Source organism: Apodemus sylvaticus, chromosome 5, assembly GCF_947179515.1.
Source record: "Apodemus sylvaticus chromosome 5, mApoSyl1.1, whole genome shotgun sequence".
Classification (NCBI taxonomy): Eukaryota; Metazoa; Chordata; class Mammalia; order Rodentia; family Muridae; genus Apodemus; species Apodemus sylvaticus.
The window spans coordinates 126,851,728-126,875,843 of NC_067476.1; the positions used below are offsets into that span (position 1 = coordinate 126,851,728).

Genomic DNA, 24,116 nt, shown 5'->3' on the forward strand with positions numbered 1-24,116 from the left:
CCAAGGTCTGACCATTGTTTCTGGGTTCTTAGGAAAGCATCCTTGTTGCCTTTTTCTCTGTATTTGCCTTTTAACATAGACTTTAATGCATGTTTGTTGTGATTCATACTCACAGAAGAACTAGAGACAAAGACTTGCAATTCCACTCTTCTCTACCTCTTCTTCCTCCATATCCCACTCACTTTCCAATTTGGTTGCTGAGAAGTTCTGTGTGAATCCTTATAGATTTTTCTCCTTCGAAAACCAGAGTCTTACAGTAAGTACATCATATCATCATGCCAAGTTCCTCTTCTATTTAACAACATATCCTTGCCTGCAGTGCAGATACACTATAATTTGTCTAACCAACGTATAATGACTGATGTCTTGGTTTTCCTCTAAATCTTTACTGTTAGAAATGACAGGGTGACTTGCATGCCTGATTGGAGGATCTTTGCATGCTTGTAGGATTATCCCATTAGAATAAATTCCTGGAAGGGAAATGGCTGCATCAAAGAGCATATGCAATTTTAATTATGCAGTTATGCAGTTTTATTGTGCAATCTTTATTTTAATTCCCTCCTCAAAATATATCCTAGTCGTCTCAAGAGAGTCCTTTCCCATTTTGACCTCAAAGAGAAGAGAAATAAAGTCAGGAGAAGCAATGGGAATGAGAACCTGCCCAGCGTCCTTGAGAGAACAGTGGCGCTAAGACCAGTGTGGCCTTAATTTCTGGCTGCCAATTTGAATTTTCCATAATGAGAAATAAAACATGATTTTTTAAGCCTCTTAAACAGTAACATTGATGAAAGCTGAGAGGATATGACTTGAACACATGCGAGTTAATAGATTTAAGGATGGAAACGGTTTTGTGTCAATTGTTGTAATTAGCCAGGGATGAAGATGAATTGATGGGACCCTCCTTTGCCAGACAAGCCTCAACTTTAATTCTGGCTAATGAGCTCCTGGGGAGGGACAGAGACAAGAGCTGAGCTGGGAGAACCACACAGCTCTGAACATCAGGACTGCATGCCATGCCGCCTCTCAGAGCCACAGGCTCCGCCCTGCAGAGCACCCAGCTCAGCTCACACACCTGATCCTCCAGGAAATAAGACATTTTCTCTCTGAGTTTGCCTACAGTTCCAAGGCTTTATTTCCCTTAAGAAGAGTTAAGTTCTTTCTTAACCTCAGAGAGCCCGACCATGAAACAAAGGGAGGTGTCTGTTCCCATGATGAAACAAATGCGTTGAAAACCACCTGACAGCTTTTTTCGCCCTTTCCACCATCAGCAATCAGACCAATTTCTTTAGAAGTGGTTCTAAGAGAGAGTCTCTAAACTTATAAATGGGCATTTTACTTAAATTGTATAAAATTAGTCTGGTAGCTAATCACTTTTTATTTTATTTACAAAGAACAAAATTTGTTTTGGGTGAACCACTCTGTGACTGTTGGCAAGATATAATGATGTAAATACCACTGCAATCAGAAAGCTGATTGCCCCTTTCTAGCCCCACCCCCAATGCCCTGATGCTCCTCTTCCAGTGAACCCCTTCCCCACCCTGGCAACCACCTGTGGTCCCTGGCAACCACAGAGTAGCACACTGTGTAGTGCTCTGTCTTTTCTAGACTGTCCGAAGGACCAGTGACCTTTCGTCACAACTGTTATTATTCTGTGTGGTTGCGTATATCAGTCACTTCATCTTTGTTGTTGTTGTTGTTGTTGTTGTTGTTGCTGTTGCTGTTGTTGTTGATGTTTGACTTTCCAGTGTGTGCTATGCTATGATCTGCTTCTCCAGTCTCCATTCTGGGACATTTGAATAATATCCAGCTTGCACAGTTAGAAATAAAAGCTCTTTGATTTTATAGGAAACTAAGATTGCTTATGATAACCCAACTGCTACTCAATCATCAGAGAATCTCACTATCCTTTGGGTGCAAGAGGTCCAAAAGAGCTTGATTTTCTAGTGACCAAAAATCTTATTTCTGAGAAAAGCCCATCTCCAGGTGCAGTCTGGCGCACCCATCCAGCTGTGTCTCCAGCATCAGACGAGAAACTGCAGCTTTGTCCTCCAAGACTTTGAGCCAATGAGGTCTTGCATTTGCACTGTTCCCCTCTGTCCTTATCAGTCTAAGCCAAGATAATTCACTTCTTTTACTGTTCCCTATTTACTCTCTTAAAAGTCATAAATCTCTCTAAGCAAATTATCCTTGAGCTTTACTTTTATTGTTTACTATTTTATTAGAGAAATAAGCTTAAATGAAACTATCCCTATTCTTCTGTTTTTGAAATGTATACAGCTAAGCTGAGGGGTGATGGTTCTTGACTTTAATCCCCGTACTCGGGAGTCAGAGGCAGGCAGATCTCTGTGAGTTTGAGGCCAACCTGGTTTACAGAGTGAGCTCCAGGGAAACCCTGTCTTAAAAGACCAAACAAGAAAAAGAAAAGAAAATATATACAGTTTATGCATTTGAACATTAAACATGTATTTTGAATATAAGACTGACTATATTCCCAAATTCTATGACTTAAATGTGGGTTTGGTGGGGAAAGCTAATATGAGCTCATTCTTCCAAAGCCCTGTATTAGGATGTGGGCCCTGAAGGGGAGGCAGGCCCTTAGGTCTGGAAATGAGTTTCATCAGGAGAGCTGGCAGCGCCATGAGAATGATTGAAGCCTTCAGAGACAAACAGACCTCAGCTCCTAAGAACAAAGCAGATTTCTAACTCTTGCAAGTTTTCATGAGGCTGAGCAAGCTTCATACTACACGGTCTAGCCTGAGCTATGGGTCAAGTTGCATGGAGGCAAGCACTAAGTAGGACCACAGGTTTACCTAGCAGTTGTAAGGCAGGCCACAGCACAGCAGATTTTTTTTTTATTCGATATAATTTATTTGCATTTCAAATGATTTCCCCTTTTCTAGTCCCCGACTCCCCCGAAAGTCCCGTAAGTCCCCTTCTCTTCTCCTGTCCTCCCACCCACCCCTTCCCACTTCCCCGTTCTGGTTTTGCCGAATACTGTTTCACTGAGTCTTTCCAGAACCAGGGGCCACTCCTCCTTTCTTCTTGTACCTCATTTGATGTGTGGATTATGTTTTGGGTATTCCAGTTTTCTAGGTTAATAACCACTTATTAGTGAGTGCACAGCAGATTTTATTATCAACTCCACCCCAGCGAAAGAGCTGCAGGGGGTGGGTTGGGCCTCGTTACAGAGAGGGGGCGGGGCTAGAGGGTCTATAATAGCAGAAAGCTAAAAAGTAATAATTATTATAAACTTTAAAAAGTTTAAATTATGATAATCATACAATCCCTAGCATACTCGAATTCATGATGATGTCTCTTCAAAAAGAAAAACGGTTTTAAGTTTCTACTTGCTTCCAACGGTCGTTAAGCACCACTGCATTAAATCTAGCACATATTCAGTTGGGGCTAACGGTCCGCTGTTTACAACACACCTATAATCTGTAATGTGTACCAATTTCAGTATTTGTCTGCAATCAATCAGATGTCTTCTATCCCTATATTCCACTTATTTTTCTAAAGTAGTAATATCAAAATATAATTAAAATATGCAAACAGTACTGCTTATGGTTGCTATAGCAGCAGGTGATATAAGCATAAGAGTGTATAACGCTAACATTTGTGCGAGAAGACTGGAGCAGAGTCTGGTGGCTCAGCTGAGCAATGCCAGCCCCCAGGAGGAGAGGCAGGATTGTGTAGTTAGAGGCCAGCCTGGGATACCTAGCTAATACTAGACCACCCTGAGCTACACAACAGGACACTGTGTCCAAAATTAGAAATAAACTAAAGGAGGTTTGGAGACATCATCATTTTAATATGTTTTTATTGAAGTAATTATATCACTTTCCCTCCATTTCTACCATTCCTTTCTCCTACCCGTCCTAGTTACCCTTATTCAACGCTCACCCCCATATTCCCACTCTCAAGTTGATAGCTTTTTTCTCTGATTATTATGATATACATGTATAAATGTATGTATTATGTATTTGCACAAAGAGCTATAAATATAACCTACTGAAACAATATCTATCTGCATGCATGCATGTGCATGTATGCATGTTTATGTATGTGTGTGTGTGTGTGTGTGTGTGTTGTGTGTGTGTGTGTGTTGTGTGTGTGTGGTTTTTCAAGACTGCCCACTCTATTGAACAACCAAATTGGACAACCAATTCATCCTACGAAAGGCTGATTCTCCTCCCTGTGGTCTTTAATCGCCTGTAGTTCTTTGCCTCTGGGTGGCCCAGCATGAAATTCTCCCCCTTCCACATTAACACATCTACTGATATTGCTGTTATCTCAGCCTCATTTATGCAGCTCTTTCTCGAAGAGAGTGTTTCACAGGAGATTTCCTGATGTGCTGGTTCTTGCGATCTTTCTGCCCCTGTTCTGCAATGTTCCCTGAGCCAGAGATGTAGGAGGTGTGATGTAAACGCATCTAGTGGAGTGTGCCCCTGTAATCTGCTGGTCTCTGTGTTCTGTCCAGTTGTGTTTTCCTGGCATGGGTCTCCTCTTGTCTGTAAAGAATCTTCTCTAACAAGGGTTGGTAGCCACATTTATCTGTGGCTATAAGGCTGAGATTTAGAATACAGTAAGGAATTATGCTGGTCTAGCAGAATGGCTTTGCCACTTTGATATCAGTTTTTAATTGAGTAAAAGCACAAGTAATGAAAAATTAAATGTCAGTTATTTGGTGATTTGAAATCTCTGGGGTCATGCTTATATTGTTCTAATTCTAAAAGCAAATTCCTATATTTTAATAATTTTGTTAAGCCATGGAAGAACATAAGCAAGTTCTGCCTGATAGCTCTCAAAATGTTGCCTATATTAAAATCAACAAAACAGATGATTCTGGAACCTCCTGTATAGTCAATGGTTTTCAAGGCAAAGCCCCAGTCCACACCCATGGACTCACTCAGTGTCTGGAATATTGAATGAGCACTACAGACCAACACAGCACCTGACTGTCTGGGCGGGGAGGGGTCCCTTCTAAACAGAAGATAGTCAGCTCTAGAATTGTTTGGCCTACATAGTTGCTCCTGCCACAGACCCTATCTTTACAGCCCCTCTGATGTCTCTATGTCTGTCTCTTCACTTGGCTTCAGAAGAATAGCAGCCACTGGAAGTAGGATTCATCCTATCCAGAAAAGAGACTAAGTCTGGGGTCATTTTAATTAGTGGTGGGAAGACCCTGGGCTTCTATATCAAAATTATAGTCTCAACCTACCTGTGGAGGAAACTCAGGCCCCTACAGGCAAATTCTATAAATAGCAGCCAAAACACTCACTTCCTTTTTATCTTTATCCTGAAAGAAAGAAGGGAAGGAAGAAAGAGAGAAAGAGAGAGAGACAGAGAGAGAGAGAGAGAGAGAGAGAGAGAGAGAGAGAGAGAGAGAGGGAAGGAGGGAGGAAGGAAGGAAGAAGGAAGGAAGGAAGGAAGGAAGGAAGGAAGGAAGGAAGGAAGGAAGGAAGGAAGGAAGGAAGGAAGGAAGGAAGGAAGTTATATAGTAATACAGCCATAGCCATTTATGTATCATGGGTGATTCTTTTCCCACAATAAAGGCAGATGTGAGACAGGCCCTCAATTGCCCTACGGCCCTTAAAAACAAGGTAACCTTTAAGCTAGAGGGAAACTGAAAGTAAACAGACTCTGAACAACCTTGGTGAAATTAAGAAGCAAGTACTTGTGCTTGATGAAGACAACTCTAGAAATGAAGAACAATCTGGGGAATGGAATCCAGCACTGAGAAGAAATGCACAATAGAACTGAGAAAACACACACACATACACATGCACACAGTGACACACAAGACACATGCATTCACACACAGATATGCACACACAGAGACACGTACACAGAGACACACTCACATACACATACACACAGAACCACACACACTCAGACCCACATACATGCACATACACATAGAGCCACACACATGCACATAAACACACATGGAAGAGCATACACAAAGACATACACAAGAATACATACACACACACACACACATACACACACAGAGGAGCTTGGAACAGACAAAAGGTTGCAGGGCACAAGAACAGGATGTTCTGTGATGCAGAATGAAATTATTGGAGGACAGAGTGAGTCATTGGCCTTTGTAGTTTGAACAAGGTCTTGGGTTCTAGACAGCCTAAGAAGATGCTTGTATGAACTTACATGAGAGCTGCTGAGGACCTGGAGGTCAGACACTCTTTCCTCCTGGTTCTGAAAAATGCTGAGAACACTGGTGGTTGCAGGGATGTCAGGAAATGGCAGAAGTCAGGGGCCTGCCATCTGTGAAGAGCCTAGACCTGAACTCTTGCCTCCCAGGAGATTCTGTATAATTCACCTGCTAGAACCCAGAGCATGGGGGGGAGGGTGGGGGGGTGATGTGATTAATGTGGATCTGATACTCCATCTTGTAGCAACTTAATAAAGTATGTGCACAGCCTCCAAACGAAGCTGTAATCACTTTTCCATAGTTTATGAATTATGAAGTTGGATTCCCATCAGCAAATGCTGTCAAAGTTTTTGGCATTAAAACCAATTAAAATGATGAATCGCTGTGAAAGGGAACGGGAGCACATTTAATCTTTCTCCAGAACAGTTGGGGATCACTGCTCTCTTTTTTTGGCCACATTTCACATTAGCAGGGAACATAAAGTCGGTCTCATTCAAAGGTCTCACTCAGCTCCTCATCAAAGGGAGCAGACTCCCTAAGCTTTTCCCTAGGCTGTAAACACCGCCATGTTTACCGGCTGCCTTGACTCATCCCCCAAGGTCATGGCCTTCTATTCTCATGTTCTCTTAGCAAGGCTGTCCTTCCAAAAGAATCATGAAAGCCGAGATTAACTGTGCAAAAAGACAAAGACAGACAGAGAAGTCTGTGGGCACATCTTTGATTTATTATGGATATGAGCGTGGGTGGAGTCAAAGCCCCAAGCCCCCCCACTGTCTGCCCTCATCCTGGGGTCAGGTACACATTTCAGGTCCTGATGTTCCTGCTCTGCACTCTGAGCTAGCTAGTGGGGCTGAGCGTGGTCTTGTGGGCTCAAGCACTTTTTTCTCTCCCCTTTATCATCCAAATGCCCTGCAAATGCCATTCAGTATGTCAGAGAGTGAGTGTGTGTGAATCAGAAGGAGTCAGTTCTAGCATTCCCCAGCTACTTCCAGCTGAAAAACCTTGAGCTGAGCCTCTGTTTTCTGACCTGTGAAATTGACCTGACAATGTTCAAGTCTCAAACTTGTTCAAAGTGAGGCTCAGGTGAGATGGATTTGGGCAGAAGTATACACACGGATACTCACATATGAAACATACGTGTGTGCATCTCACAGCAGCAGATCCCTGGCTGATATATTTATATCCACATAGCTGTGCTTTTGACAGGTGAATAAAAACAGAAATGTGTTTAAGATGAAATTCCTAAAAAATGATACTTGCTCAGGGCACCCCCTTGGAAGAGGTGATTCAGCTATTGGTGAACTCATCTTTGCTATTTTTAGGGCCAAAAAAGGGTTGGGGAGAGGCAAGTGACACTTACATTGTATAATCATTGGGATATGGAAGGCATAAACTAGTCACCCCATCTCTCCTGGGGCATCCAGATTTAAAAGCAGTGTCCTTGACCTCACCTGCCACTCAAAGCAAACAGAATTCCTACCAACGGGCCAGGCTGGCGACATCTACGGCGTGGAAGAAAACCCAATTAGAAAGACGGGAGCACAAATTGACTCATACCGTGCCGCCTTGACAAGACAAATTGAGGCCGTGGCTGCACCATCACCTTGCAGTTCGTCTCCCTGAGCTGAGTCTTGCTGTCTTGGTGTTAATTTACGTGGTTGCTGACGTCAGGCTTTGTGGAACTGTGAGAACCAGCCAGGCACTGACTCCCGAGCCAGCTCCTTGCTGCCACCGCACCTTGCAGCCTGCCAATTCCTGAGCTGCGGGGACAGGGACGTTCTGCTCAGTCCCTGGCTTCTCTCCTTCTATCCCAAAGCTGCAGGGCATCTCCGAAGCCATCTCAAGAAGTTACCAAGGCCAAACATGTCCTTTCAGAATCCCGTGTCTCTTCTTTTCCGTCAACCTCAGATTAGCCAGGGCTTCTGTAAGACCTCTTCCTAAGCGAAGAACTCAGAAGCCAGGCTAGCTTGACACACTGCAGTGAGCCACTTTGCTTTCTGTTTTCAAAATAAATTTAATTTCTGGTGTTAGAGAATCCATTCACAGCACAAGCACTGCCTACAAGTAGTTCACACCGTAGCTCGCTTAAAGACCAGCTGGTCATCCTGGATGACGTGGATTTCAGCAACAAAGGCTGCTGGGAAATAAAGCAGGCACAAGGCTGGGCGAATGGACTATTCTAGAACTGTCACCCAGGCGAATAGATCGTGGCTCAGATCCAGTTGTGAACTCAGAATTGCTTTGGGCGCCACGGGACACATTTTCATGCTGTCTGAGCAGAGTCACGACATCCTATGGGTACTCATGTGTACTTCATCTGACGAGACCCAAATTACAGCTCTGCACCAATTTCAGATTGTCTATGTCTTTTGTTAAAGTCCTGAAAACATGTCACAGAAAAGAGGCAGGATGCGTGGGAAGCATGCACTGAGATATAAAGATTATTTTTCAATGTTTGATTTACTTCATGGTCTCACTATATACCGCAGGCTGGACTTGAACTTACAAGTCTCTGCCTCAGCCTCCTGAGTACTAAAGTTACAGGAATGCATCACCACAGACCAACAAATTTTAAAAGCACAATTTTAACTCCTATTGCTACTATCAGCTACTATTGCAACTTGACCTTTTCCCTATAATTAGATATGATTTAAAGTATTAACAGAAACTTTATTTTAAGCATGAAGGGGCAAAAATAATTTAGAACTTAGTGTTCAAAATGTGTTTGCTAGCAGAACACCCTTCACAGTGAACTTTTACCATCATCACCATTACCATCAACAACATTATCATCTTCACCATCATCATCTCACAGAACCAATCCCCACAAAAGCCCTCTCTGCCATACACCGCAAACCCAAAACCATTGCATTGGAAAAAAAAAAAAAAAGATCTTCACTCAGAGTTTAAGAAGGGAAACAGCCTGTGGTGGGAAACATAGTGGACAGTGGAGTGGCTGATTACATTGTAACCATAGCTACAAGAGCCGAGAAAGATGACCAAGTGACACTCAACTTGCTTTCTTTTTCTTCAGCCTCTGGCCCCAGCCCACGGATGATGCCGCACACAATCAGAGCTGATCTCACCTCCTCCATTAAACCTCTCTAGAAATACCTTCAAAGACACGCTTGGAGTTGGTCTCCTAGGTGATTCCAAATACAGTCAAATTGATAAGATTAAGCATTGCAGAGGCTTTTCTACAGAAAGGCGAGGGGCGAACACCACAGAGAGCTGCCCCCAGGCAGATGCTCTTTTATTGGGTTGTGGGAGTGGTGCAGGGCTCACTAGTCATGGGGATGGTATTTCACAAGACATCTTCCCTTCTCCGTGGGCCTTCTAGCAAAAGGAGAGAGGCAATGGCTGGTTTCTCCTTGAGGAAATCACGGCATCTTGCTACACCTAGCAGGTGTTGTCTCTGTGCTGAGTAGGAATATAAAGGAAATGAGGACAAGATACCAGGTTCTTCCGTACACTGTTGACAGGAGGAAGGAGGCAGGGTTCAGCTTTTATGGACTAGGAATAATAGGCTCTTTCATCGCGCTGAAGGGTCCCGTTCAGTATTTGCATTTCCTTTATTTTATTATTTATAAGTTTATGTGCACCACATGAGTATAGTGACTTCAGGGGTCAGGCGAGGGTGTGTCAGATGCCACAGAAGCAGAGCTGCAGATGGCAATGAGCCGCCTGTCACAGAAGAGCAGGAAGCCCTCCTAACCACTGTGCATCTTTCCATACCCCAGTATTTATGTTTCTAAAAGTCCTCCAGGTGCTTCTCTTGACATTTTGTTGATGAGCTGAGCTTTTAATGACTGAGCTATCCATCCCTCAAACCCCGGGTGGTTTTTCTCATGCAACCTGAGCTAGGAATCACTGCCAACCAAAAACTAACCACTCAATTAAAAATGCTACAACGAGAGCTTTACACCCTGAGGGTTAGTACAATAAACAGCAGAGCTAAGGGCTGGTTACTGGTTAATTGTGACTTGCACAATGTCTGAAGAGTATCAGGTACTTCATGAACATCTGTCACATAAGCCATTGACTCTATGAATGTGTGCATGGGTGGGGAATCCTGAAGACCAACAGCCTACAGAACGAAAAAGATCGAAGTCATTGTGCCGTAATGCCAAGAGGCTCTGTTGAGAGTTCAGGGCATAATATCTTTTCCATTTCTTTCAAAATGTCTCACGTAGATAGGTAATTTCAGAGCCACATTTAAAGCTGACTCAGCAGATAACTGGGGAAGCCAGAGCTATGCATTTCTTCACTACCTTCTTCCAACATTTCCCAGCCATCTGTCAGCCATAGCTGCAATTTTTGTGACATTAAATAGGTGTAATTTAAAGGGAAACTACAAATCACTATTTCAAATAGAAAAGCAACCCCGACACAGTGGTGCTGTCTGTAAACGCCGTCAGAGCAACTGAAACCACTGCTTACCTCTGTTAGATATGAAGGATTACCAAGTCTGGGGAAGTGTTAACCAAGGAAGCACTTAGCAGAGACTTTGTCACATAATAAGGATGAAGGAGTGTTTAGGCTACAGTCCTTCCCAGAATGCCAGATGATTTAAGGTGGGAGAGGGCCCACAGCTAATCATCAGCATTAGTCAGCTCCTGTTACTGTAACTGATACCTAACACAATCAACTTAAAGAGAGGCACATGGTTCTAGAGGTTTCCGACAGTTCCTTTGGAGCCCGTGTGGCAGAGGCGCATCTAAATTGTTCACCTCATGAACTGGAGGTGGAAGAGAAGGAGGGAGCAGGGTCTTACAGTGCTCCTCCTGAATGCACCTGGGACTTTCGGGAGGCACTAAAGTTAAAGATTCCAACAGCTTTCTGAATGCAGCATGAGCTGCTGACCAAGCTGCCATCACATTCACACTAGTGCACATTCTCGAAATACTACAATGGTGATTTACAAAGTTCCATCCCCAGCCAGTGAGTTTCAAACTCTGCTTAAGGACCCAGGAGCTATTGCTGAAGAGCTTCCAGGAATGAAAAAAGGAGGGTAGGGAGTGCAAGATTTCAGCTTCTGAGAAATTCAGTCACCAGTGTTATTTATTTGTCTTATCTAGAGTTCAGCCTTAGGGGTTTTTTTTCTGGTTTAATTATGTGTATGTATATGTATATTTGTGTGAGACTTTGTGCAGATGAGTGTGGTCGCCCACGGAGGCCAGAAGAGGTTATCAGTAGCTCTGGAGCCAGAGTCCCAGTTGGTTGTGAGCTGACCAACGTGACTGTTAGGGATCGACCTCCAGTCCCCTTTGAGAGTGTACTTGCTCTTAAACTCTGAGCCATCTCTCCATTCCAAAATTTAATTTAAAAAAATCCTACTTCTATACAGAATGGTATAACCAACAAAAACAAAGAAACTAGTTTAGAAAGCAAAAGAGCTTCTGTGTTGGGAGCCTGCTTGTCATGTTAGGCCCAAAAGGTATTCTGTCAACCTCAAATGAAAGGATTCACTAAGTAAAACCTTAAAACCATGCTGCTAAAGAACAATGAATTGGCCTAACAAAGGGAAAGGCATGTGTCCTGGCATGCCTTTGTAAAGCACCCCTTGATGCAAGGGAAGCTAACGTATCAGCTCAATTTATACACTTAGATCTGAACAGAATGCCAATTGGATTTAAAGAGGGTGATCTGTCGCTGCTCTGCAGAGTAAAGACACTTGCCTGGCTTTTGTTTTTTCGTTTGGTGGAGATGCAGTCTTCTCTTTTAAGCAGTGCCCTAGAAAGTAGTGCTTATGATTTCAAGGTGAAGAAATCAAGATTGCGGTGGAAGAAGAAGAGGCCCGGGAGCTAGACTTCTCCCTCCTGATCCTCGCTCTCTCCCTCAGCCTCTGTGTGACCTCTGGTTCCCAGTCAGCTTCCCCGTGCCTCGGTGTGTGTGTGCTCACAGCATACGAGTGATGTTGAGTGTTGTGTAAGTAAGAGCAGCATGAAGAGAAACCACTGTGCACAGAACATCTGAAATCGTAGCAGAGCACTGTGTCTTACCTGCTATTGTTAGGGCAATCAGAATTGACACTGGGGAGTTATGCAAGAAAAGCCATGCCTTCCAATCCAGATGCCAGGCCTCTCTGCAGAGGCAGAACACTACAGCCTTTGCCTTTGTGCTTCCTTGCATTCTACACATTCTAGATATTTTATGAATGTATTATAAAGTATATGCCTCTCATCCACATAATGAAAGTTCATTATACATTCTACTGTGCACACTACCATCTTTACTTAACAATATTTCCTGGGAAGGAGCTTATTGCAAGACTTGTACAGCATGCTTTGCCAGAGGGACAGAGTTTTACATCTTAGTGAACTATACTCTATTTAGGTCATCCCCAATAATGATTATTTGGGATACTTATAGTCTTTTAATATTACACTTATAAATGTCTTCAATAATCTAAATGTATAATGTGCAATTGAATATGTCATTCACATAGGCGTACATGTAGATATACAAGTGTACTTTTAGATAACAGTCTTAGGGATGGGATCCTTAGGACAAATAGTTCATTTTTTATTTTGACAGTTAATGCCAATTTTCTTTTCAAAGAACTTGCACCAAGTCATACAACCAACATCGCTTAAGACCTCTAAGGTCTTATTTTAAATACTTAAAACACACAGAGTAGCCAAGTTTCTTTGTTTATTTCTTTGTGATGCTATAACAAAATAGCTCAGACTGAGTCATTTAGAAGCAACAGAGGCTATTTCATAGTTCCAAAAGCTGCAAGGCTGCAATCATGGGGCCAGCACACCCAGTGTCTGCAGGGACCTGGTCTGCAATATTACTGCTTCCTTATACCATTCTCCTGTGGTGAGGTAAAAACAAGAGCACTAATCCCACTTGCAAGGGCATCACCCTTATGACCCCGGTCACTTAAAATAAAAAAAAAAAAAAAACACTCTTACCAACACATTGGAAATTTTATTTCAATATATGATTGCTTAAGAAACATCAAAAGAGGCTAATGAATGGATCATAGTTGTCAAATATTAAAAATTACATGATTGACAACCTCATAGAAACTGTTCATCCCACCATGATTTTCACTCCACATAGAGAAGAGGAAAGATTTCAAATGAAGCTCTGACTGTAAATAATGTTCAGGATGCGGGCGAAAAGTAGACTTCATTAAGTTTTACAGCCAAACTCAATATAGGCATATTGGGAAGGATAGTCTCAGTTCAAGGTGGAGACTACTGAACACACCATAGTTTACTTTTCCCCACCCGAGCCCTACAGCCTGTCTTGGAATGGACTTTGGAAGATGACTTCCTATGAGTTGCAGCTCCAGAGGTCATCCCCAGGGACACATGCTCGTGTGGCAGAACTAAGAGAGCTCAGGTGGTAGAGAGTGCTGCCAAGCAAGCATGAAACCTGAGTTCGATCCCCAGAACCCGTGTAAAAGAAAGCCAGTTCAGTGAAATACGATTGAATCCCAGTGCTCAGGAGGTGGACACAAGTTGAACTCTGGGGATTATTGGTCAGCCAATTTAGCCTACTCATGAGTTCTGGTGAGTTCAGGCCAGTGAGGGGGTTGGGGGGGGAGATCCTGCCCCCACACACACATACATACATACACACACACACATACACACACACACACACACACAAATGTGGGGGGGGGACTCAGCTTCAGTCTATCCCAATATATGTATCACTGGCTATCTGAGCTCCACAAAATTGTGGAAGGAGCCACAGACAGTAGTCATCATAAAGGGGACGCCAAGGATACCTTGGCTATTTGTTTGAACAACTGCCTACCCTTCTTTCAACATGTATGCCACAGACTTCAGAGAAATACCTAAGGAAAAACTGTCCTAATCATTTATAGTAATTAAGGCACTGTTAGTTTAGGACACTGTGAGCTAGCCTTTAGAAATTATTATCATTCCCATCATTATCTCCTCTTCAATTTAGTGCCTGACCCTTCTCCCAGTCCTGATGAGAAGGGTGGTATTCCGTTCCACAGGCAGGACCTGCTCAGCTTTGGAAAGTGCCAGAAGTCCAGCCACAATGATGCATGCTGGTACACATATGTCCTCACTATTAGACTACATCATTATATCTAGATAAATCTTAGTGTCTGGAGTCTGTGTCAGTACCTAGAGAAGTCACTAGAATTTCCAAGACATAATGAGAAGAGATGTCAAATCTACCATGGGAGAACCCTGTGGGAAAGAGAGTGTAAATGACCTTGGAAACCTCGAGCACATGAGAGAAAATTACAAACAAACCCCTGACAGAGCATCACCCCCCCTTTTTTTTAATTTTTGGAGTGGCAGAGAAATGTTAAATTTCATTAAGTTTTACAACCAGGCTTAATATAGACATAAATCCCTTTAATGCTGGTTTCAGTCAAAAGTGAGCTGAACATTATCGTTAAACTAGCGCATGTGGGAGAATTATTTGAGGAAAATCAAAATAGACACAGTTGGGAATGTTCAGCCGTGACCATATTCGATGCGAGTAGGCGCAGTAGCGAAATTCTTTAGGCACTAATGGACTGGGCTATTTTGCTGCTCAGTTTCCATATAGATGAGTTTTGCACTGGGGCAATATGGTTGTGGTTTAAAGTCTATCTGGGGAAGCTCATTTCTCTTTCATTAGCCCATGAACACAGTGCAATTTGAGCTAATACTGTTGTACAGCTCCTAGCTGGGTTATTTGGTTAAATGCCTTGGGGGTGGGGAGTAGCAATCCAGAAAAAAGGGACAAAAGTGATGTTTCTTATTCTCAATTCCTGTAGCTTGGGGTTGCCTTGACAATTAACCACATGCCACCCTATATCCAAGTCACACACACACACACACACACACACACACACCTATTGAGACATTGCTTAAGTCTCATATTATATTTCACTGGAGACATCTTATCAGCCTGCCTGACTTCTCTGAGGTCCAGGCACATCTAACTACAACAACGTAGGCCTATTTCTTATCGTGATGGATAGATACTCCAGCGCATACTTGATGCATTTGTGTGGGACCAAAGCAACCACTCTTTGCCAGTTGGTGAACTGCAAAACAGCAAACAATTTGAAAAGTTAGTCTTCTGGGCAGGTGGGTGAGAAAGTGGCAGGGCCTCTTCCTAAAGTGCCACTGAGCCCATCTGCAGCTCCAGTCTCTCCCTGGGCAAGGCTGTCCTGCTCAACTGTATAGCAGAGCTCTAGTTTCAGAAACCAATCTCTCAGTTTTGTGGTTAAGCCTTAGTTCCTTGGTACTCAAAAACTAATCTGTGCCGTCGTATCAGTGGGGGCCCAGATTACATATGCCAACTAATACTCCGGCCTAGAATGGCCAAACTGCTATTGTGTTACCACTTCTTTGGTAGACTTGGAGGAAATTGCAGAGATAAATAGGGGTAAATATTATATTTCATTATATATATATGTGTGTGTGTGACACTCTCAGAAAAAAAGTATTTCTTTTAAAAAATATATATAACTGAGACCTGTATACAAGCGCTATGTGTACCCTGCACCCCTCTCTCCTGAGCAGTGGCTTCTGTGTGCCTTCTGCCTGGGATAGTGACCTGAAAACAAGCAAGTTATTTGTTTCTGAAAAGAAAAAAGAGGTAGAGGTGGTGCCCCGCCCCCAAATGCCTGCAGCCAATAGAGTGCAGGCCGCAGGTTGTGATCTCATCAACCTGCCTGTCAACACTTCTAGCAGATAAGAGGCTTGAGAGGAGTAAGTCACAAACACCTCACAATGAAATCGGACCAGTTTGTATCAGATGCCTTTCAGCAGCTTCACCAGTACCTAGAGAGCACAGCTCCCCTAACGAAAGGGGTTACCCAGGAAGATGCTATCCATCCGTGTAAGGCTTTAGAATGTGGGCTATCGGAGCCTGGGACACAAATGGCGTGGAACATGGGTCAAGGTCGCACAAATTCTTTCCACGAGAGGTCTTGCAAGCTGTAAGCCACTCCTTAATTCTTCTGTTTATTGTGAATAAATTATTTGAAATGAAGGGGGGAAGTTAGCTATTGCACTATAACTATATAAACAAAAAATTAACCCTGTAGGCCACATTGATGGCAAAAGAGGAGGCGGAGGAGGAGGAGAAGGAGGAGGAGGAGGAAGAGGAGGAGGAGGAGGAGGAGGAGGAGGAGGAGGAGGAGGAGGAGGAGGAGGAGGAGGAAGAGGAGGAGGAGGAGGAGGAGGAGGAGAGGAGGAATTGCTTAAAATTATGAAGTGAAACACTTCAGATAGGAAAGATTTGCAGCTGTGGTCCTAACTGGTAATTAACCTTTGGCAACAGTTTTGGTTTTAAATTTGCCAAGTTCTTTCCCATCAGGATAGCAGTTTCCTCTAGAAATCTCACGCAGTATCCCCAGGTTTCACAGTCTTGAAGGGTCAGTCCTTTAGCATCATGGCAGGAAGCACGGCAGCGTGCAGGCAGACACGGTGCTGGAGGAGCCAAGGCTCCTACATCTTGATCCACGGGTAGCAAAAGGAGACTGTGTCTCTGGGCCTGACTTGAGCTTAAGAAACCACAAAGCCCGCCTCCACAGTGTCACATTTCCTCCAACAAGATCACACCTACTTCCACAAGGCACACTTCCTAATAGTGGCACTCCCTATGGCCAAGCATTCAAACACATGAAGCATTCCTATTCAAACCACCACTGGTGGAAACACTTTAAATGCCTGCATATTTCCAGAGGATTTTATGTGTGTGTAGTTGTCTGTTACTATCAGTGAAGAAAGGGCTTTAGCAGAAGCTAACTTTAAAGGAAAGGGCCTTTGAATACTATCCAGTGGCAAGGGCCTGTGCTGCTCTGACTCCTCCTGGAACACAGGAGCATCTGGTAGCAAGAACCTTGCCAACAGTGCTGGGAGAAGAAGGCAGGCTCTGCTGTGCCCACAAAGCAGGCAGAAGCAGACTGACTGGAGCCAAGCCTCAAGACAGCGTCAGTCCAGACACCGAGAAGTTAAAGGCCTAAAGAATTGAGGTAATTAAGATGATGAAACCCAAATAAATGGCCATCACATTTTTAAATGGATAGATAAAAACTGATTCGTTACACTGTGCAAAATGTTTTCATACTAAAGATGTAACAAAGTCCATTCTTCTGCAGGGTGAGGGGAGGCAGTAAGAGAACAGGCTGCAATCCATCTGCCCTTCTGTTTTATCCCTTTCTAGGCCAGTCCCCATCGAGATCCAAAACCAGACCTCTCCGGCTCCAACACTTCTCCCTTCTCCATCAGGATATTATCTAAAGACTAAAGGGACTTACAAAGTCTGACCAGAAGGCTCTCTGGGCTCTGAGCCATTCAAGTCTAGTTTTGAGGATAAGATGGCAGTGTCAAATACACCTTCAACCTTAAGGGCTTCAGAAAAGTCACTATAACACGAAATCAGTGAACAGAGTTGCTCCCTGAGCTCAAGTCCCCTTGCTCCTCCCAGCCTTCACAGAGAAACACTGGCCCTATCATCGAAAGTGAGCCTTTGGTCAGCCTGCACCATACAAGCATAGCTCTAATTATAGGAAATGAAAGAGGCTGTGGAAATCAGTACCTCCCTTGTTCTGTCATAACTAGGTACATGTATTCTCCCTCTGCACAGCGACTGTATGAGGGCAAACGCTGACTAGAACCTTAATGATTGAACTTTATAGCTAAGAGCAAAGGAAGTCTCACTTCCTGTGTATTCAAATATTCAGAAACTCTGTCTTTGGTTGTTGAATTACTGAAAACCTGAGATGTATTTGTGCCCCCACCCCAACCCTGTTCCCTGAAATGTACTTTAAGAAGAGGAAAAAAGGAGTTATGTTCAGAAGTTTCTCGCAGAAATAACTTGTAGGGAAGCCCTGAGGTGATCTTGGATTCAGCCCAACCTTTCCTGCCTGTTTGATGGCACAAGGACAATTCAAGTTCCTAATGGCCACTGAATCACCACAAACCTGAATCACAGAAGATTAAGTTATATTTGCCAAGCAGCTTGTATTTTCTAAGGCAAGAAAATATAACAATGTATTTCATAAAGAAGTCACAAGACTGTAAACAAGTATCTAGCTAGACCTGTAACAGCCAGAGCATTCAATTGACTACAGTCTCCCGACCTCCCAATATTTTCTATGGCTGCCATAAAGAAAGTTCAATATAATTCAAGGCCAGTTTAACTTCTTGTACACAAATAATTTTACAGCAGGCACATTGTGGTTCAAGCGATCAATGGTTCCATTTGCCTATAAAAGCATAAACAGAAGCCTTGAAAATATTGCTTTGTGTCCTTTCTTGCTATAAACCATTAGATTTTTGGGGCCAGAAAATATACAGTCCAAGCAGAACAATGATTTGCTTTCTTTAATGTTCAGTGTAGCCTCTTACTCCAGGAACTAAGGATTAGTCATCAAATTCATTATAAAAATCAACAAAATTACCAGTTTTTTTAAACCACCATCTGTTTTGATGGGGGAGGGGGCAAATCTGACCCCATACAATGCAGGGTCTTTCTTCTTTTTCTAGAAGTGTCCACAGGGTTCAAGGCTTTTTAGTTTCAAGTTTTTTTCAAAATCTCTCAGGCCTTCCTTCTAATCCATACCTATTTTAGGACAGCATCCTCTCCAGTGCCAGGAATGAGGCCAATAGACCTCAACCCTAAGCCTAACTGGAACCTGTGTGCCAGTAAGTAACCTAGAGTAGACAGCTTACCAAATCAGTCATTGAGGTAGAAAGCACAGGAGTGATCACTGAGCTTACAGAAAATGGGGTTTGGTCCCCAGCATCCAAATCAGGCTCCCAAATGCCTATAATTCTAGGTCTAGAAGAACTGATGCCCCCTGGCCTCAGTGGGCACCTGCACACATGCTGTGTGCATCAACTCACTCAAGCATACACGGGGTGAGGGAGGAGAAGGTAGGAATCATGGTTCTAGCTCATGCCATGGTCCCCACAGTCTTCCTCCACACTGTCCTTGCTGTGGACCTCACTTGTCAGTTCATGACGCTCTCGCTCAAACCCTGAGTCCGCAGTGTCCTGACCATGAGAACTTCCCAGCTAGCTCATCATCACCAATCTCAGCCTCCCACTGAAGGTTCTTTCTCTGAGATGGGTGGGTCAGTGAGGTTCAGGACAGGACTACCACAGAATTATAAGAAGAGGTGCCGCACAGAAACTTTTCTGATCTGTAATTCATGCCCCTGTTGTAGAATGAGCCAAGACCTAGGTCAAGTTGTCTTTCTAGCCTGCACCCATCCTCCGAGCTCATGAGAAAGAAGCAGCCCTTGGGGCTCCCTCCAAGGACCTCACGAGTGCTACTTATGCTGAATGGTGTGGCCATAAAAGCTCACTCTAGACCATAAAATCTTGATCACTTCTATGTAGAAACCAACAAGACTTAGCAAATGTGTTTCAAAGTCTATTGCTTAAGTCTCAATCTCAACTCTGGAGCCCAAAAGAAAAGAATATATATATAAAATACAGTCCTAGTCCACCTAAGAGTGCTCAATCTCTGAAAACTTCAGAGACGGTTAAGAACAACAACATACTTTAGGAAGATAAATAATTTTTTCAAAATAACTTTCTTTTTAAAAAAAAAAAAAGACGCTGAAATACAAATATCTCAAAGACACTCAAAAAGGGAAAATGTCAAATCTGAGAAAGCAGGTGGCCCTAGAGACAAAGTATCAATCAGACACAGATAGAAGCTTTATAGGTGAATGCAGCTCCCGTGGGATCTGAGCCTGATTTTGACTGCACATGGGGCACAGCCCCTCCCTGGGGACTTACGCATCCCTGCTGCCAGTGCTGACAGAGACCTTTCTCTGAAGACCTGGTGTTGGGTGACATGTTAGTCCCTTTTCTCATTACTGGAATAGAAGCAGCATAAGGAAGAAAGGGGTTGTTTGGGGTTGCAGTCTGAAGGAACAGTCCATTGTGGTGATGAAGTATGCTGGTGATGTGGTGATGAAGGTATGATGAAGGTATGGTGGCTCGTTGTAACAGTGGGTTCCTGGGACATCTTGTCACACTACAACCTCAGTCAAGAGGCAGAGGGGCATGAAGGATACTAACCAGTTCACTTTCTCCTTTTTTCTTTTTTATCTAGTCCAGAACCCTTAGCCAAGGCTGGGATAGATCACCCATCCTTAACTAAATCTCTCTGGAAATGCCCCAGTAAAGACAGCTACCTACATGTTTCCTAGGCAACTCTAAATCCATTCAAGTTGACAATGGAGATCAACCATCACAGATAATGGCCTAGATTCTGGGGGAGGGGAGGGATAGATATTCAAAAGGCTCAAAGGGCCAAGTTTGAGGATACTCAAACTAGTATTTATTTAAATAAATTATTACAATTTGAGTATCCCTCAGCTAAAATGCATGAGAGCACAGTATTTGAGATTGAGATTCTTTTACTTAAGAGTAGTTACATACATATGAGATATTTGGGGGACAGGACCCAAGTCTTCGCATGAAAATCACGTATGTTTTATACATACCTTGAGAGTTTATCATGAGATAATTTGATATAATATTCTCAGCATATCTATACTTTAACCATGAGGTCAGAGGTGGAACTTACTTCTACTTTTGACATTTCCCCCAGTTCACAAATAGTTTCCTGTGTTGGAATTGCACATTTCACAATTGAAGATCCTGGGTGCTCAGCCTGTACTACAGTTCTGACCACTGCAAACAGTGGTGGCTAGCAGCTCTTCGTCACCCAAGAAGTCAAACAAAAATCACTGGAATTAGTCAATATCCTGGCCATAGCATGACAACACTGAAATATTGGCTTTTCAAATTATAGTGTGTCACATACCAAAGTATTTTTACCTCATAAAGAAGCACATAAAAGTTCTTAAAGTGTCTCAGGACTGTGAAATCAAGGAAACACTGAAGATGGAAGGAAGATTTCTTTCCTAACACAGTGTGAATCAAGAAGCCTTCTGGAGGTTTCCTTACAAAACCCAAAAGAGATGAAACAATAGAGAAAAGAATTTCTACAGACCAGCCTTCCTGGGAAGGCAGACAAGGCAATGGGAAGGACTGGATTGTTCACTCAGTAACAGTAGGCATCTCACAACAGAGGCCAAGAGGAAAAACAAACTAAAGAGGGACCGAAGGACAGTATAAAATCGCTTAGATATGACCGAATAGAGTCTGGATCAGTTGATGTGGCAAATGTCTCGCAATGGAAAAGGAAGTTACAGGAAGACAGATATTAATACTCCTAACTCTCAAAGGGCGCAAGAGCACACGATTATGAAAATGTACAATTACATGTCTAGCTGTTCAATGTTTGGTTGATGTTTGTTCCTTCAACTAGGCTCTAAGAAGCATATGGGTGTGGATGCCAGCCCTGAGTTGTCATCCTTAGCTAAGTTTCTGACATACATTGAACTTTGCATGGTCTTTATAAAGACAATAAATGAGATCAGCTGTGCTCAGTGTGGGGGACAAAAATGAAAAGTTAACACATTGAGAGGAATGGAGACGAGGCTTACCTGAGCCAGCTGTGAAGTAGCCTTATGGAAGGGAGCCACTGGCAGAAAGCAGGACTCAAACACTAACAGCCGCCTCACTCGTGACATGAGAAAGAAAGCATTCTGGTCACCAGTGAACAAAAGTATCAAAGACGCTTAGCCCAAGCCCTGGAGTCTAGGTGGGGCTTCCTAACACACAAGGGTTGCCCCAACTTAAAATGAAGCTAGACCAGGAAAACACAGGGCTCCCATTTGCCAAGTCTTTGAAGGCTTGAAATAGGGGATCACAAGCTCACTCACAATTTTGCAAATGCCTGTCATTTCAAGATGCAATGTATGCAAATACATAATTATATATTATAGATAAAAAGATATTTAAAACAGAATAACGCAGAGCAACAGCATCCCCTCCAGGGAGGAGCTCTAAGAGGGTGTGTTCAGAGCATCAGCCCGCCTTCCGTGTTTGCAGCTTTACTGACCTGAGATACCTTGTGTCTTTCAGAACTCTGATGCAAGTTATGACTTCAGCAGCAATGACCCCTATCCATACCCTCGATACACAGATGACTGGTTCAACAGGTAAACTGAGTCTTGAGAACATCTTGCTCTTAGCCTCTGGAGTTTATTTTACTCTGTTTTAGGGCTTGGGTGTCACCAGCAAAGTCATATACCAACACTGTGCACTGTAATGTATGGACTTCTTCACAGTGGCTTTGCTTCTAAATCTTTGGATTTTTAGTATTGCAATGCCCCTCAAGAATTATCTTTTGATTATCTTGTTCTCTTGAAATAGAAATTATTTTCCAATCCAACCTATTACAGATAAGGGGGGGAAACAGAAACAACATTTTTATTAAGTTACCATACAGTGATCTAAGAGTCCACTTATTCTACTACAGCATCCAGAGAAACTTCTTTTGTTGTTTTGAGACAGGGTCTCTCTGTGTAACTTTGGCTATCATGGAGCTCACTATGTAGACCAGGCTAGCCTCAAACTCATTCTACCTGCCTCTGCCTCCATAGTGCTAAGATTAAAGGCATGCACCACCACACCCAGCTCAAGTCTCGTAATTACCAGTGGGTCTGTGTTGACATATCTTTAAAACTATTTCTTCTGTAACATAACAGCCTTGGTAGTCCTTTCCACAGGCATGTGACTGACAGAGCCTTGAACCTCAGACCAACATGGTCCATCTGGAGGCAACATCCTTCTCCATCCTATTTTGCTACTAACCACATAGATGTGGCTTTTTTTTTCTTTAGGTAAATATCTTGCTTACATGGTTAGCTGTACATGAGTAATCAGAATTTTATGGTTTTTGATTATACTGTATTTCAAACCTGGTGCATAGGGAAAGTTTGCTCAGTAGGAACTAAATCACAGTTAAAGGTGAACTGCAGAGTAGGGTGACCAACAATGGCCGTGGTCTCTATGTCTTTCAGAATCTAGAGAAAAGGATTTAAAGTATTCCCATCAAAATGAAATGGTTAAATGTTTGTGACGACAGTGATATTAAACCCAATCAAATTGTGATATACTGAAATGTCACATGGTAATAGTAATGTGTACATTTTGTGTATTGGTAAAAAAAAAACCTAATTTAAATTTTGAAATAAATTAAGTCATAAATAAAACAGCTGCTTCCATATTACCCCTGCCCTTGGGTGAAGATCATAAAAGCATATGAATTACAGTTCACAGCACAGAAGCACACCAGGCACAGAGCACTCTCTCCATCGCTTTTGCTTCTAACCTATAGACAAAGCAAAAGGTATCTCCTTCAGTTATTGATAGGAATAGGTTAAGAAAGGCTGAATGGCTTCCCTGGTCAAACAAACCAGGTTCAGTCAAGAATAGACCATGCTTTACAGTTCTCTCTCTCTCTCTCTCTCTCTCTCTCTCTCTCTCTCCTATTGCTTTTACTTTTGCTTTGGCTTTGGTTTGAAGTAGGATCATAATTTGCAAGCCAGGTTGACCTCAAACTTACTATGTAACCCAGGCTGGCCTTGAACTTTCAACAATTCTCTTGCCTCAGTCTCCTGAGCTGGGATTCCAGATGTGCACCACCATCCTAAGCGCAAATGTGTACTCTTTTTATAAGTATCATTTTTTATATAATTTTACTCAAGAAGTGTGATACCCATAGTGAGCAGGGGAGGTTCTAAGTGAAGCAGGCAGTTTAAGCTACCTTCCTACCAAGCCAGGGGATATGGGTGTGGAGGCTCAACAACTTCAGAGAATGCCAAGAGTGAAGAACAGAAATAAACTGAAATATAATAGCCTTAAGGGGCAGTTGCTCATGCACATGCAGTAGCATAATTGACTCTCTACTAGGCACTTGCAGCCAGAATTTGACCAGGCAGTTCTCAGAAGAGGGTCTTTGTCAGGTGGGAATACATCTAGGAAGATCTGAGAACTCTGGCCATGAAGTCTTTCTCATTGCCATGACTTAGAACCCTGCCTACTAGGATCTGACCAGATAACTTATA

At 42.9% G+C, this 24,116-nt stretch overlaps 1 protein-coding gene across 1 annotated transcript in view; it reads left to right on the forward strand.

Moving 5' to 3' along the window:
- Positions 1–24,116, forward strand: part of Pcsk2 (proprotein convertase subtilisin/kexin type 2) — a 117,012-nt gene that overhangs the window by 24,667 nt on the left and 68,229 nt on the right. Inside the window, exon 3 of the mRNA XM_052181694.1 lies at positions 22,129–22,205. Within this exon, the coding sequence (XP_052037654.1) occupies positions 22,129–22,205 (77 nt within the window). The remainder of the gene's footprint in view (positions 1–22,128; positions 22,206–24,116) is intronic.